A 14,098-nucleotide genomic window follows, 5' to 3' on the forward strand; every position below is an offset into this window, starting at 1 on the left:
TATTTGATGCAGGGAAGTGACAGTGAATATGAAGTGGACCAGAACCAGCAGAAAACCCATTCCTTTGTCAACCATTACATCAGTGACCCCACTTACTACAACTCCTGGCGGCGCCAGCAAAAAGGCCTCTCCAGGGCACACGCCTTCAATTATACAGACGAGCCCGAAGACTCTGAACACTGTATTATACCAAACAGCAACAGTAGCCAACAAGGCAGCCTGTATAGGCCCAAATCCAGCCGGACTCCAACACCTCAGCAGCCTCCGAGCCTTCCCACCCAGCAAAACCCCATATACCGACCCCCCAGCAGTCTCGCCCCATCATCCCGCGCCCCAATTGCTGGGTTTTCCTCCTTCGTTTGATGACAAACCTCTCATTTACCATTGTTTTTTGAATTACAAGAAGCAGATAAATATATATTATATATAAAAAGAGGTGTGTGTATATATATATGCATATACATATATATATATATGAAGAGGGAAGACACTGCTGGAGATTGTGTTGGAGACAATCAGTTGCGAATCTAGATCTTCATTTTGCTGCTTCAGTTATGTATAATATTCCAAAGGTTTTGGGTGCAAAAAAATAAAATCAAAAACAAAAAAAAACATGCAGATACAATGGATGCAATGATACTTCTGAACCAAGGAAACCTTCAGAGGATACATTAATATATAGCAAACGTTTGGCTTGGCCGCCAAAGACTGGCCATGAGATGAGGCACACCCTTCTCGCCTGACTGAAGATGGCTTTTACAACAGGACCATACTCGCACACCCCCTTACGTTCATACCGTTGGATTGAGGACTATATGGAAGCTTACAGGTGTCACAGGGACAATAATGTTGGTGTACAATATGCCATAAGTGGAGACAAGTGTTTTAAAGATGGTGCCAACTCTACAGCCAAATTACATCAATGAAAAAATAAGAACTTATTAGTATGGGACAATGTGTACACCATAAAATATTTGTAGCAACCAACCAGGGTACATTCAATGGTAGGCGACAGCTTTTACATATCGAAGGAGCAGGAAATTTCATGAGATGCAACGTATATCATCCATTCTGGTCCATGTGTATCGGCAGTTCAATCGTGCGTCCACCAAATCATATGGGGGATAAATGTGTGGGTTTATCATTGCAACACAGAACTTAATATACCCGGTAAATCATATACTCCTGACTGTACAAGGGTCAGCGTTTTCCCAGGAATCATGTTATTTGTACAGATTTGCTACTAGACAACAGTGTAGGTATATAGCAGTGGCTGCAGTTGTTATGGGCCAAGGGACAGGGGGTATTTAGCCCACATTGGCCTCATCACCATGTGAACTTCTGCAGTAATTGCACTCTTCTATAGACACTGTAGTGTTGACAACAATCTCCCTGTTCTGCAAAGAGGAGGGGGTGGGGATGTTCTGGATCCATATCTCCCTGGATTTGGTTTCATTATATCATATGCTAGTGCCAATAAAAGAACCCTCGCTCCGTTGTATATACCCTTACTAGTAGAGAAAGCTTTTAGCGACAAAGTGATGCATTGGTTCTAATTGTCCTCTGACATGTCATTGGTGGAGCTCATAAGCCGGGGCACTTCAACAGAAATGGGCGTCTTCTCCTTTAAACTATACGCCTAAAGTTCAGTTCTTCTCCATGAGTCCAGTTTAATTGATATAGAAATCTCCCAATCTCCTTCAAGCCCAATGGCACATGGTGTCGGGTAGAAGATGATCTAGTCATGGAAGGAGGATTCTGCTCACAGGACCTCCATCAATGTCATCTTTAATGGGTTACTCCGCCCCTAGACATCTAATCTGATCGCGGTGTCTGATCGCAGGGGTCCCTCCGCTGGGGACACCCTATGATCTCAGCTGCAGCACCCCAGACATCCAGTGCACGGAGTGAACTTCGCTCCGTGGTGGATGACTGGCGATGCGGGACAGAGGCTCATGACGTCACGGCCATGCCCCTCAATGCAAGTCTATGGGAGGGGGCGTGATGGCTGCTATGCCCCCTCCCATAGACTTGCATTGAGGGGGCATGGCCGTGACATCACGAGCCTCCGCCCCGCATCGCCAGTTATCCAGCACGGAGCAAAATTCGGAAGTTCCTTTGGATAGGGGATAAGATGTCTATGGGTGGAGTACCCCTTTAAGAGGATGGTTAGAGTCAGAGCTTCACTTTTACCCAAAGCTTAGGAGTTTGTCAGCCTCCCTTATAGTACAATTGCACCTAATTTCACAGTATTATCTGAGGAAAGGAATGCCGTGATGATAGTGTTTGGGTTGTGATTTGGTGAAACTATATCCTATAAGAAAGAACGGTTTGTAGGACCTAGTAATATTTACAGCAGTCCTATAGATTACATTGTTGCATTGGTTTAAAAGGTACTATAATCCTATATACTGAATCTCTAGGAATGAGAGTGTTATTTTTGGCATTGAAAGCCACATGGACTGTAAAAGTGCTGCTTATTGCCAAATGTAACAAGTAGTAGACAATGTCCTCCTGTTAGTCTCACTCACCAATGCTGATCTACTCGCCGGACAGTATTATGGCGGGAGGTCTGTCACATTGTGAATTGTGGGCAGGACAGTGTTTGGGCGTTGACAGATGCCTGAGATTGTAATGCGAAAGGAAAAAAATATACAAAAATGAATATATAGTTTTGGATAGAGATAGGTATGCTGCGTTATGGATTGCTTTAAGGTATTTACAGAGCTGGCGCAGTAAGACTAGGCTTCCAGAGTATGGAAAATTATTTTTTTAAACAGATAAAAACATATTTAAATAAATTAAAGTCCCATCTGCTGAGTGGTTTGGAGAAGCATCAACCTATGTGCTCTCCTAGATAAATGATCTGTATGGTATAGGAGCAGGGCTTCTAGTAATAGGACGATCCTGGGGTCGGGTTCACCCCCCCCCCCCCCCACATGCCTTTGGTGGTGACGTAGTGGTAGATGAACTAATACTGAACATAATGCCTTCTGCTCACACGGCTCCTTATTGTCATGACTCCCACATCATGGTTGTAGGTTGATGCTGTGCAAACATTTTTTATTTTTTTAGGGTCGATTGCAGAATTTTTACCAGAATCTGACAACAAGCTACAGGCACTACCTGCCTTACCTGGGATGAAAGGACCAGACAAGAAATTTTTTGTCGGCCCTCTGTTGTTTTTCACTCATGCTGGGTGCCTTTGGAGATATCTATTAGTCATTACCTCTTCTCCCTTATAGTAACATGAACTTTCGGCAGAGCCAAATATTTATGTTTATAATATGTGGAAAGAAGACTGTAGGGATCGGCATTACCTAGTTGGCGGTCAGGAGATGACTTCTCACAGTACTTGCTGGAAAACAGTCCTCTGTGGGTGGTGGTCAGTAGCAACTTGTCATCAAATAGGTAGAAGGGACCACGGCACTCGAGGTATCCAATGCACTTAAAAACTCTTTATTGCGGGACATAAGTTACATAGGCCAGGAGTGAGCACTCTCCAACGAGCACTATGTGATTTTTTTTATTTTTTATTTTTTTTAAAGATTTATGGATAGAGGAAGATATGGAAAGTAGAAAAAGGTTCAGGAAGAGTAGAAGTGTAAATCCACATACTAGATCTTCTCCATCATATAACTGTAGTCAAAATTCAACTTTGATCCATAGAGATAGTAGATGTTTACACACCTATGGTGGCCATATACATTGAATAGCTGTCCAATCGCCATTCCTCCCAACACCCCCCATACACACTGCGTGTGTAGCCATTCACTCATGTATTCTGATGCAGGTGGTAGTGGCTTATCTATCATGAGCTAAAATCCAACATGCCTTATCTTTCTAGATAGGACATCTCAGAAACTGCCAGTTTAAGCAAGATCAGCCAACCACGGAACCTATATAGGGCGTCCAAACACTCTCGCAACAGCAGATGTCAGGGTAAAGAGACTTTGGCTATGTTGAATTTTACATGATGTTTTCTACTCATGGGAGATAAAGCTCGCTTACACAGTCAATATTTGTTGGCCTAAGCTCGATTGGCATAGTTATTTGACCCTATTACCCCACACTCAGGCACTTTCACGTATCAGTAGGAAGAGAAGAGAAGGCTCCTGCCAGACTCCTCTGGTGGTGCTTTATCCAAGGAAAACAAATGGATCAGCTGTTAAAATTCAACATGTTTAATCCTTGAACTTCTCCTGAAGAGTCAGGAGATCTCAGTATATCTAAGAGGGTTGACCACTTCCTCCAAAATCACAGATTTGGCTGACATTTCTCTTATATCAATGGGGAACTTTGGTCACTGTCAGAGTAGTCTGGAAAGGATAGGAGAGTTTGGCAGGAGCTCAATCCCTTTCCCTGAGGAGAGTATGCATGGTGGCGAGGGTCAGGATCAACAGCCGACAACTCTCTTAGGTATATGGCCAGTTTTATAGTATCACTGTAGTTACTATCCTCATTGTAGATTGTTTTGTAACTGCCTGGAGTAGCCTTGCATATCTGGCATTTAGTTCTTGCATTTGTTCTTGTCTCCTTTCATTTAGTTCTATTTCTGTTCCATCCACATCATTATGAGCTATTAGACATCATGTGTCATATGTTAATAGACTCATATTTTTTGTATGTATCTACACTTAGCAGATCATCAGGATTACAAATCTATTCGGATGAAGAATGATCACAGGGCACGAATGAGGCCATTAGTAGTACACAGGCTGAATGACTGACTAGTGAGGGGGAGAAATGCTTGTACTAAGTAGCCAATCAGTGGGTCGAGAAGTAAGCCCAACCCTCTTGACTCCTAAGAAACAGGAAGTTTCTGCTTCCTGGGCAGTATAGCATGTATGGCTCCTCCTCCCAAGATCTGCTAAGGGGTTCAAAGGAATGGATTCTGAGTAGATGTTTAGGGAAAGACTACGGTGCCCACCAACTCAGCTTTGATCTGGTGTTTTAGGAATGCTCTTATCTCAATAGAATCTTACAGGGGGACTGGTTCCCTTTAAGAAAGTTCTAGGTAAAAACCACCAAGAGGCTAAATTACACATTTTGCTTATATATGCTTCACATTTTAGGCATGATAGTGTAAGGGTTAATATTTTCAGATGGTAGTGAATGAAAGAAATAAAAATGAGGAAAAGGATAAAACATCCATTTGTTTGGCTAGTGCAGGCAGGTTTAATGTAATTAAGATCTCTTGGCGTTTCATTAATTCATTAATATAGGACTGACTGCCCTATTGTCTGGCTAATCTAATCCCATAGAGCGTACAGTTGGCCCTTCCGGGCATAGTGGAGGCTGCCAAGATGGTAATGGCAAAATGGGGCTATAAAGAGTTCTCCAAATATTGTGGCATGACAACTTCCAGGATGCAAAACAAAGTTGGGGTTGTAGTTTCACAATGGCTGGAGGACTCCGAATCAGCATATGATGATTTTTTTTTTTTTTTTTTTTTGGGCAAAGTTTTGGAGCCCAATCCCTTTCATGATTTTTAAACCATTGTCACCCCTCACTCAAGGCTCAATTCTTGAATGACCATTGCAAAAGAGTATTGCCACAATCTGACATGACATAATGGTTGCATCGGTCAACATCAAGGAACTGGCACCACCACCACTGCCCCCCATGTCCAGAATAAATAGATCCTAGTCTTACATGTGGTGGTCACTCCTCCACTCAAATCAAAGTCTAAAGAAAAAACAAGATGCCGACATAAGGACTGGGACTGGTTTGCCTAGGTATACACATATCTTAGATGTGACCTCTTAACCAAGTTATTGTGGATATCCCCTTTTAGAGACAATTCCTTAAACCTTGAGACCACCATGATGCCAAGGTCTTTGTAGGCAGCAATCTGAGAAATGCTTCTACATTGTAGTTTTTGCCATTGGCTTGTCCTCGAGAGCACTTTGCTTCTTTGGTGGATACCGTGTCAAAGACTTGTAATATATCTAATTTTTTTAAATTAATTTAGTATTATATTCATTCCCCAATATTCCCTGGACACTGTAGACAGCCCTGTGATTTCATTGTCGTACGGGACTTTTAGGAACAAATGACGTTATTCAGACAGCTGCCAGTTTTGTACCATTTAAAATGGCCCTGCCAGAGAACACAATTAAGCTGTATGACAATTAATAAAAATAAAATAAAAACTTAGACTTTTTGGGTTTAGAAAAGTTTTTGGAGACAATAAAGACTGTATTTATTATGCCCATAGATTTGTCGCTGCTTTCACAAAACCCTGAACACCAAATATGCTCAATTTATTTACCAATCCATAGATTTTGGTGGGAGCTCATTTAATTTAATTATTGTTTTATTAACATTTATGTGTGTTTTATACTGTACACCTATAGCTTGGTTTCTGCATGATGAACACAAATGCAATTTTATTACACTGAATTACTGCAGATATTAAATAATTATCAGAAATCACAAAATTTTACAAAAAAAAAAAAAAATCACAGCAGGCCTGTTTCTTTTTGGTTTTTTTTAAAGGAAAAAAACAACCAATCAGTATTTAGCTTTGACTTGATTTACTGGATTGGCCAATGGAAGCCGTTTCCTATTTGGTTGCACTTGTTTCTTATTTAATTCTGTGTAATCCCAGTTATGATTTTACATTTCTGAGGACAGGATCTTTTTACGTCCTTTGCTTGCAAACAGAAATGCTTTAATTTTCTGTAATTTGTATTGTTATTCTTTTGTACCTAGACGATGTAAACTACATACAAATGTTCCAAGGTGTTTTACTAGGCTGCCTTTTAGACCAGTGGTGCTTAATTTTATTATTTCTTTATTAGGACGCCAAGTGTTAACAGATATACCTCCTCCATTTGGGACTAATACCAAGATATGTCAGGTGCTAGACCCTATTAATTGTGAAAATTACCGTATATGAAAATACAGCAGAACATTTGTTAAACTCAAAAGTCTACCAATATACACAGTCATATAGGCTATATGTACACACAAACACATATACAAATGTGTGTTAAATAAATAAAAATATATATAATTTTTTTTTACACACATATAGATATATACCGTATATATATATATATATATATATATATATATATACATACATACATACACACACACACACACACACACACCAACCTCATGCACAAATCACAGATATATTATGGCCTCGCAGACATCTCAGCTTGTACAAAGCTATAAAATACCCAAATTCTAGGGACACCACATAGAACATACAGGTACCTGGACTGCCTGCTGTATTTTCTGACCCTTTCTACAGTAATAGGAGCAATTATGTTACTTTTACATAAGTTAGACTTCGATAACAATTCGCAAAAGTATCGTAAAAATCAGAGTTACGCGTAACAACCCAAGTATATTGCAAAAAAATTTAAACTTGTAAATCTGAACATTGAAACCCCAAAGCTTTTTTTGGGACTCCCATCTGAAGTCTCTGTCCTATGACTTGGGTGCCCACCTCTGTCTAGACATTTGTTGCCATTACAATGTTTGTCACCCCGGGTTGAACGACACTGTCCGTTAGCATTTCAATGATCGTGTTTATTTTCTAAAATGTGGCATCTGTTTTTGCATCATTGTAAATTCATAAAAGTAAATTTATTTTTGTTATCAAAAGTGTATAATAAAAACGGTGGGAAATGATGTGTGTAAAAGGCGAATGTTATATATGAAGATATGCAATGTCTGTAGTGACCCATGCTTTTGTTCTGATGCAGTTGTTATTTTTGCCCTGTGGGGATCGGAGAGGATTCGGGAGATGTTATTGTTCTGCACTTTTGGGGAGATTCCTGGGACTTTAGGACTGCACTCACACCTGAAGTTTTTGATGCAGTGTTCTAAGCCAAAGTTGAAAATGAAGCTATACCTGTAGGATTTTGCCCCCAAGTCTATTCTGAACAAGGGTGTACTAAGCAGTCTGGCCCTATAGACAGTGGTGCCCAATGGTTGGTTCCACCCTGATGTCACCCACGTTCTGTCAACACGGAAACATCATTGAAGCCCCATATTCACATACATGTTTCTATGATAAATAAATGCAATTATTCTGGGAGTAAAAAATATGTATCAAGACAGAGCACTGGCTCTACTTATTCTCTGTGACCCCACCAGATCTTTACAGAAGCATGGAGACAGACACTTTACTAGCACACATCAGATTTTGCAGAAATCGATAGGTTCAAGGACTTTCACCAAGTACATGTGCCTATTAATTTTTCAAAAACATAAAATAAATATTAAATATACACATGTATGGAATCTATCGTGCCTACAGTGACTGGATTTTCTGTTCCTCATCTATTATCCATTCTTTGAGATTACCACCCCTTGCAATTTAGGGGGGTTGTTCTAAAAAGGGGTACTCCGCTGCTCAGCGTTTGGAACAAACTGTTCCGAAAGCTAGAGCCAGGAGCTTGTGACGTCATAGCCCCGCCCTTCATGCCATCACACCCCGCCTCCTCAATGCAAATCTATGGGAGGGCGCATGACAGCAGTCACACCCTCTCCCATAGACTTACATTGAGGGGGTGGGGCGTGACGTCATGAGGGGGCCTGGGCTATGACATCACAAGCTCCCGGCTCCAGAGTTCGGAACAGTTTGTTTCAAACGCTGAGCAGCAGAGTACCGCTTTAAGCAGTTTCACTGTGTTTCCAATCGTAGCAGCACCCACAAAACCCAGCAAGCTATCCTACCAGAAGCTTCCTTCTCATTACCACTGAGTAATATGTTAATTATCAATGATCAACATTTCTTATATAGAGAGAATGACAATTTTTCAACCAATCTCATGATTTATTTATCAATTGCATCAGAATGGAGGTGCAGTCGCCTGTGCACACTGCAACTCTATTCATTGAGTCTGTGGTGCTCATACGATGAACAATTGTTCATAGTATAAACACCACAGACACAGGCAGACAGTACATTTTTGATGGTAAATTCCACTGACTGTGCAATGTTTACAGCAGGGGGGGGGGGGGGGGTTAAACATTGAGTAAGACTTACTTGGGCATTATGTATTTTTCTCTATCGGCTCCATTGGGGGACACAGACCATGGGTGTATGCTGCTGTCTCTAGGAGGTGTGACACTATGGCAACAAAAAAGTCGGCTCCTCCCAGCAGGATATACCCGCCTCCAGGCCCTGAGGTAATCAGTTTTAGCTTAGTGTCTGAAGGAGGTGGACATGGTCTGGAATTCTCCAGACCAGGTCTTATGCTTTATTATTTTCCTAGTTAGGGAATGTGTTAGTTTTTTATTCCTTTTTCTTTCATGTTTTCAGGTGGGGACTCAGGAACTGCGGCTCACTGGTTTCCCCATTGCGATTGAGGGGGCACAGACATTGCGTCAATGCGCTGTTCACCCCCTCTCGCCAACGGTCAGTGCCTGGGGTTGTACCTCATGGGTCCGGGTCCCCCTATTTCCCTGCTCGCCTCGCTCACACATGGTAGCTCGGCGTGATGCAGGTGACAGAAAGATGACTGAAGACCTCATAGAAGTTTCCATTAGGTAAGTTCTGAGGTCAGTATATATATTCCTTTCTCCCTTAGGTGCTGACTCACAACCTCTGGAGACCCTCAGTTTTTGGCCCACCTTCAGGGTCTAATGGGGCTGGCCTGTGCTAGGGGCTTAATCTTTATTATACTGGGGAGAGCAGTGACCTATTGGGATGAATGGCTTAGTTTTATTCTATGCACTCGTGTGTATGTTACTATGCGGCTGACAGCCGCGGAGCTTGTACTGTACAGGCGCATGAAGCGCCGAGTTACTTTCACTTTCGGCAGCAGACTGCTGCCGGCGCATATCAGTCTCACCCGCTCACTTCCCCGCGAGTGCTCGGGGAAAGGAGCGGGCGCCATTATTAGTCTTCCTCGGCATTTCGGCGGACGGGGCGCTATAGCTCCGCCCACATGGCCGCCGGAGCTTACTGGAGGCGCGAATCGTCCTCCAATCAGCGCTGTGCGCGCAATGTAGGTGGCAGGGGCCAATCAGACAGTGCCCCTGCTCCAGGCACGCCCCTCTCTGGCTATTGGCTAGTCTGTTTCTCCTCTCTGTCTACATAGAGCGGAGTTTCCTCACAGCAGCTGCCACAGGGGACACAGAACTGTTCCTCCCTCTAAACAGACAACTGGACTGTTAGTCTCCTATTTTGTCTGTATGAAATGTATTTCCAAATGCCTGGTTCTGCTGAACCCACTTGCTCTGCCTGCTCCACTGCTCCCCCAGACCCCCTGGCTCCCCCGGATGCTCTTTCAGTTCCGGTGGATTCGGCCGACCCTCCAGTCTGGGTTTCTTCCCTATCCCAGTATATGGCTGACTTGACTCAAGTCTCCCTTTCGGTGGCTGAGGCCTCCCGTGACGTGGTGTCTGCCTTGAAGAGGTCTGCCCTGTGCCGGCCCTCTAGAGGGTCCCGCTCCTCTTCTCCAAACGCCTCAAGCTCTCACAAGTGTACTAGGGGTGCTTCTTCTGACTCTTCCATTGAGTCTTCAGGTAGACGTGGGCGCTCCCCCCTGAGTCTCGCCCCCCTGTGTCATCTGGTCATAAATGTCGCTCCTCCAGAGGACGTTCCCGGAGTCGCCGCTCTGCCTCGCCAGAGCCGCGTACCCGGTCAGGATCGCCCCCTTCCAGGGCTGCCTCCACTCGTTCACATTCACCTGGTGAACTGGCGGATGAGGCTTTCGAATCGGGATCTGACTCAGAGGACCGCTCGGATACAGTTGAAACGGTGCACTCATTGGTTACGGCCATAAGAGACACCTTTCACTTAGAGGCACCAGGATTTCGGACGTGACTCCTGAAGTATCCTTTCATCGTGCTAAACCAGCACCTCAAAGGTTCAGCTCTCACGCTGAATTTGACACCCTTCTGGAATCTGCATGGAAACATCCGGACAAGAGGTTTCCAGAAATGGAGAAGGTTCAAGTGCGTTACCCATTCGCCAAGGACCTTGTCTCTATGGTGGTTTCCCCTCCCTCGGTGGGATTCACCAATTTCCCACTTCTCTAAGGCTACTAGGCTGCCTTCAAGGACTCGACAGACAAAAAGGGTGGAGCCCTTAGCGAAGTTTGCCTCTGAAGCAGCAGGCTCTTCTCTGCTTCCCACCTTCGCCTCTGCATGGGTGTACAAGGCCCTTTCGGTGTGGTGCTCAAAACTCCGTCAGGGTATCCTTGCGGGATCCCCCCCCCCCTCCCCAGAGGATCTATCTGCTTTGGTTCTCCAATGCTCTAAAGCTGGGGGACTTTCTGTGCACAATTTCCATGCAGTCAGCCCATTGTGCTGCCTTTGCTGTGGGTCTCCTAGCGGCCCTCCGCCGCTCCATGTGGTTTAAGGCGTGGGATGCGGATGCCGTCTCCAAAAGGTCTCTCACCGAGCTTCCTTTTACTGGTACCCGTCTTTTTGGCAAGTGCCTTGCCGAGATTATCTCTGAGGCGACGGGGGGGGGGGGGGGGGGGGGTTAAGAGTTCCTTCTTGCCTCAAAATAAGGCTCGCTCTACTTCCCAGAGGAAGTCCTCTTCCATCCGGTCATTTTGGACCTTTGGCCCCAATAAGGGATCTGGGCATGCGCCTTCACGGGACAAGAAGGCTCCCTCGTTCCGGGCGCGTCCGTCTTGGAAGTCGAACACCAACCGTTCCGGACATTTTGCGGCCAAATCGGGCAACCGCAAACCCACTTCCGCATGAAGTGATTTTTCTCGGTGGGAGGTAGTCTCTTACTTTGAGACATCTGGACCACACACATTCAGAAAGTCCCGAGCCCCCCGGTCTCCTTCTCTGGCGAAGCAGTTTCGGGAGGCCCTCCAGTCCCTGCTCCTCCAGGGAGTTATTGTCTCCGTTCCTCCAGGGGAACATTTTCGGGATTTCTATTCCAATCTTTTTGTGGTCCCCAAGAAAGGCGGTTCTGCTCGACCAATTCTGGACCTCAAGCGTCTCAACCGTCATCTTCTCCGCCACTTCTGAATGGAATCTCTCCGTTCGGTAGTGGCATCCATGGAGCAAGGAGAGTTTCTTTCTTTGGTGGTCAGGAAGGATGCCTACCTCCATGTTCCAATATTTCCCGGCCATCAGCGGCTCCTCGGGTCTTTACCAAGATCCTTGCGCCAGTGATAGCCCTGTTGCGGTCGAGAGGAGTCTCAGTGATCCCTTACCTGGACGACCTTCTCATCAAGGTTCCCACCAGAGTCCAGACTCTAGAGAATGTGGATCTCACTCGCCAGACCCTGAATCGTTTCAAGTGGATGGTCAACCGGGACAAGTCTGTCCTCTCTCCCGCCCAGTCTCTGATCATCTTGGGACTTCAATTCAACATGGCCTCTGCCCGGATTGACATCCTTCTAGGCTTGCCCTGGCTTCAGTGTCACTCTCCCACCCTCGACTGGTCAACTGGGGACATTAAATCCTGGGGCTCTTCCTGCCACACACGTTGCCTTAAGTCGGTACCTACTAGCCAAGTCTCCATCGCTTCTCCGTTGCTCGGCCTTCCGAAGGCCTATCAGGACTTTTCTGACGTCTTTTGCAAGAAGCAGGCAGAGGTCTTATCACCACATAGGCCCTACTACTGTCCTATTGACTTGCTTCCAGGTACCACACCGCCCCGTGGCAGGATTTACCCTCTCTCCGCTCCAGAAACTAAGGCCATGACGGAGTACATTCAGGAGAATCTCAAGAAAGGTTTCATCAGGAAGTCTTCTTCTCCTGCCGGAGCAGGATTCTTCTTTGTTGCCAAGAAGGACGGGTCACTACGCCCTTGCATTGACTACCGCGGCCTCAATAAAATCACTGTAAAAAACCGCTACCCTCTGCCTCTCATCTCGGAACTCTTTGACCGTCTGCGCGGAGCAAAGATTTTTACTAAGCTTGACCTCAGGGGCGCGTATAACCTCATCAGAATTCGTGAAGGAGATGAGTGGAAAACCGCTTTTAACACCAGAGATGGCCACTTCAAATACCTCGTCATGCCATTTGGTCTTTGCAACGCCCCTGCAGTCTTTCAAGACTTTGTCAATGAACTTTTCCGGGACTTATTGTACACCTGCGTAGTGGTCTATCTTGAAGACATATTAATCTTCTCCAACCTATAGGAACACCGCCTCCATGTTTGTCAAGTGCTTCAGCGCCTCAGTGTTAACCATCTCTACGCCAAAATTGAATAGTGCCTCTTTGAACGTAGCTGTCTTCCTTTCCTAGGATACCTGGTCTCAGGACAAGGTCTACAAATGGACCCCCAAAAAGCTCTCCGTGGTCTTGGATTGGCCACGCCCCTCGGGACTTCGTTCTATCCAGCGCTTCCTCGGATTCGCCAATTACTACAGTCAGTTCATCCCCCCACTTCTCCACTATCGTGGCACTAACTAAGAAAGATGCAAATCCGAGATCCTGGTCTCACCAAGCGGTAGAAGCTTTTACTCGCCTTAAGGCCGCCTTCGCCTCTGCCCCAGTCTTGACTAGGCCCGATCCTCTGAAACAGTTTTTCCTTGAGGTAGACGCTTCTTCGGTAGGAGCCGGGGCGGTCCTTCTTCAAAAAACCGCTAAAGGAAAAAACGTCACCTGCGTTTTTTTCTCAAAAACTTTTTCTCCTCCTGAAAGGAACTACGCTATTGGTGACCGTGAATTGTTGGCCATTAAGTTGGCACTAGAGGAGTGGACACATCTCCTGGAAGGATCCCTTCACCCTATCACCATCTACACTGACCACAAAAATCTGTCCTACCTACAGTCCGCCCAGCGCTTAAATCCTTGCCAGGCCAGGTGGTTGTTGTTCTTTGCCCGCTTCAATTTCCAGATCCATTTTTGTCCTGCAGACAAGAATGTCAGGGCGGATGCCCTATCACGTTCCACCGATGCCACAGAAGCTGAAGCCACTCCTCAACACATCATCCCTCCTGAGTGTCTGATCTCTGCTGCTCCTGCTTCCCTGGTGCCAGTTGCTCCAGGAAAAACCTATGTCCCTCCACGTCTTCGCCTCCGGACTCTCAAATGGGGTCATTCCTCCCACTTGGCGGGTCACAAGGGAATCAAAAAATCCATTCAGTTGATTGCCAGACACTATTGGTGGCCTGCCTTTGAAAAAGATGTGACTGAGTTTGTACGGTCC

At 45.2% G+C, this 14,098-nt stretch overlaps 1 protein-coding gene across 12 annotated transcripts in view; it reads left to right on the plus strand.

Moving 5' to 3' along the window:
- The window catches only part of SDK2 (sidekick cell adhesion molecule 2), a 727,771-nt gene extending 725,841 nt beyond the window's left edge, over positions 1 to 1,930 (plus strand). For all 12 annotated transcript variants that reach the window (XM_056550647.1, XM_056550649.1, XM_056550648.1 and 9 more), the window contains one exon: positions 13 to 1,930. In XM_056550647.1, coding sequence (XP_056406622.1) covers positions 13 to 363 — 351 coding nt within the window. In that variant the 3' untranslated portion in view covers positions 364 to 1,930. The remainder of the gene's footprint in view (positions 1 to 12) is intronic.
- Positions 1,931 to 14,098: the final 12,168 nt, after the last annotated feature.

Source organism: Hyla sarda, chromosome 13 (assembly GCF_029499605.1).
Source record: "Hyla sarda isolate aHylSar1 chromosome 13, aHylSar1.hap1, whole genome shotgun sequence".
NCBI classification, from domain to species: domain Eukaryota; kingdom Metazoa; phylum Chordata; class Amphibia; order Anura; family Hylidae; genus Hyla; species Hyla sarda.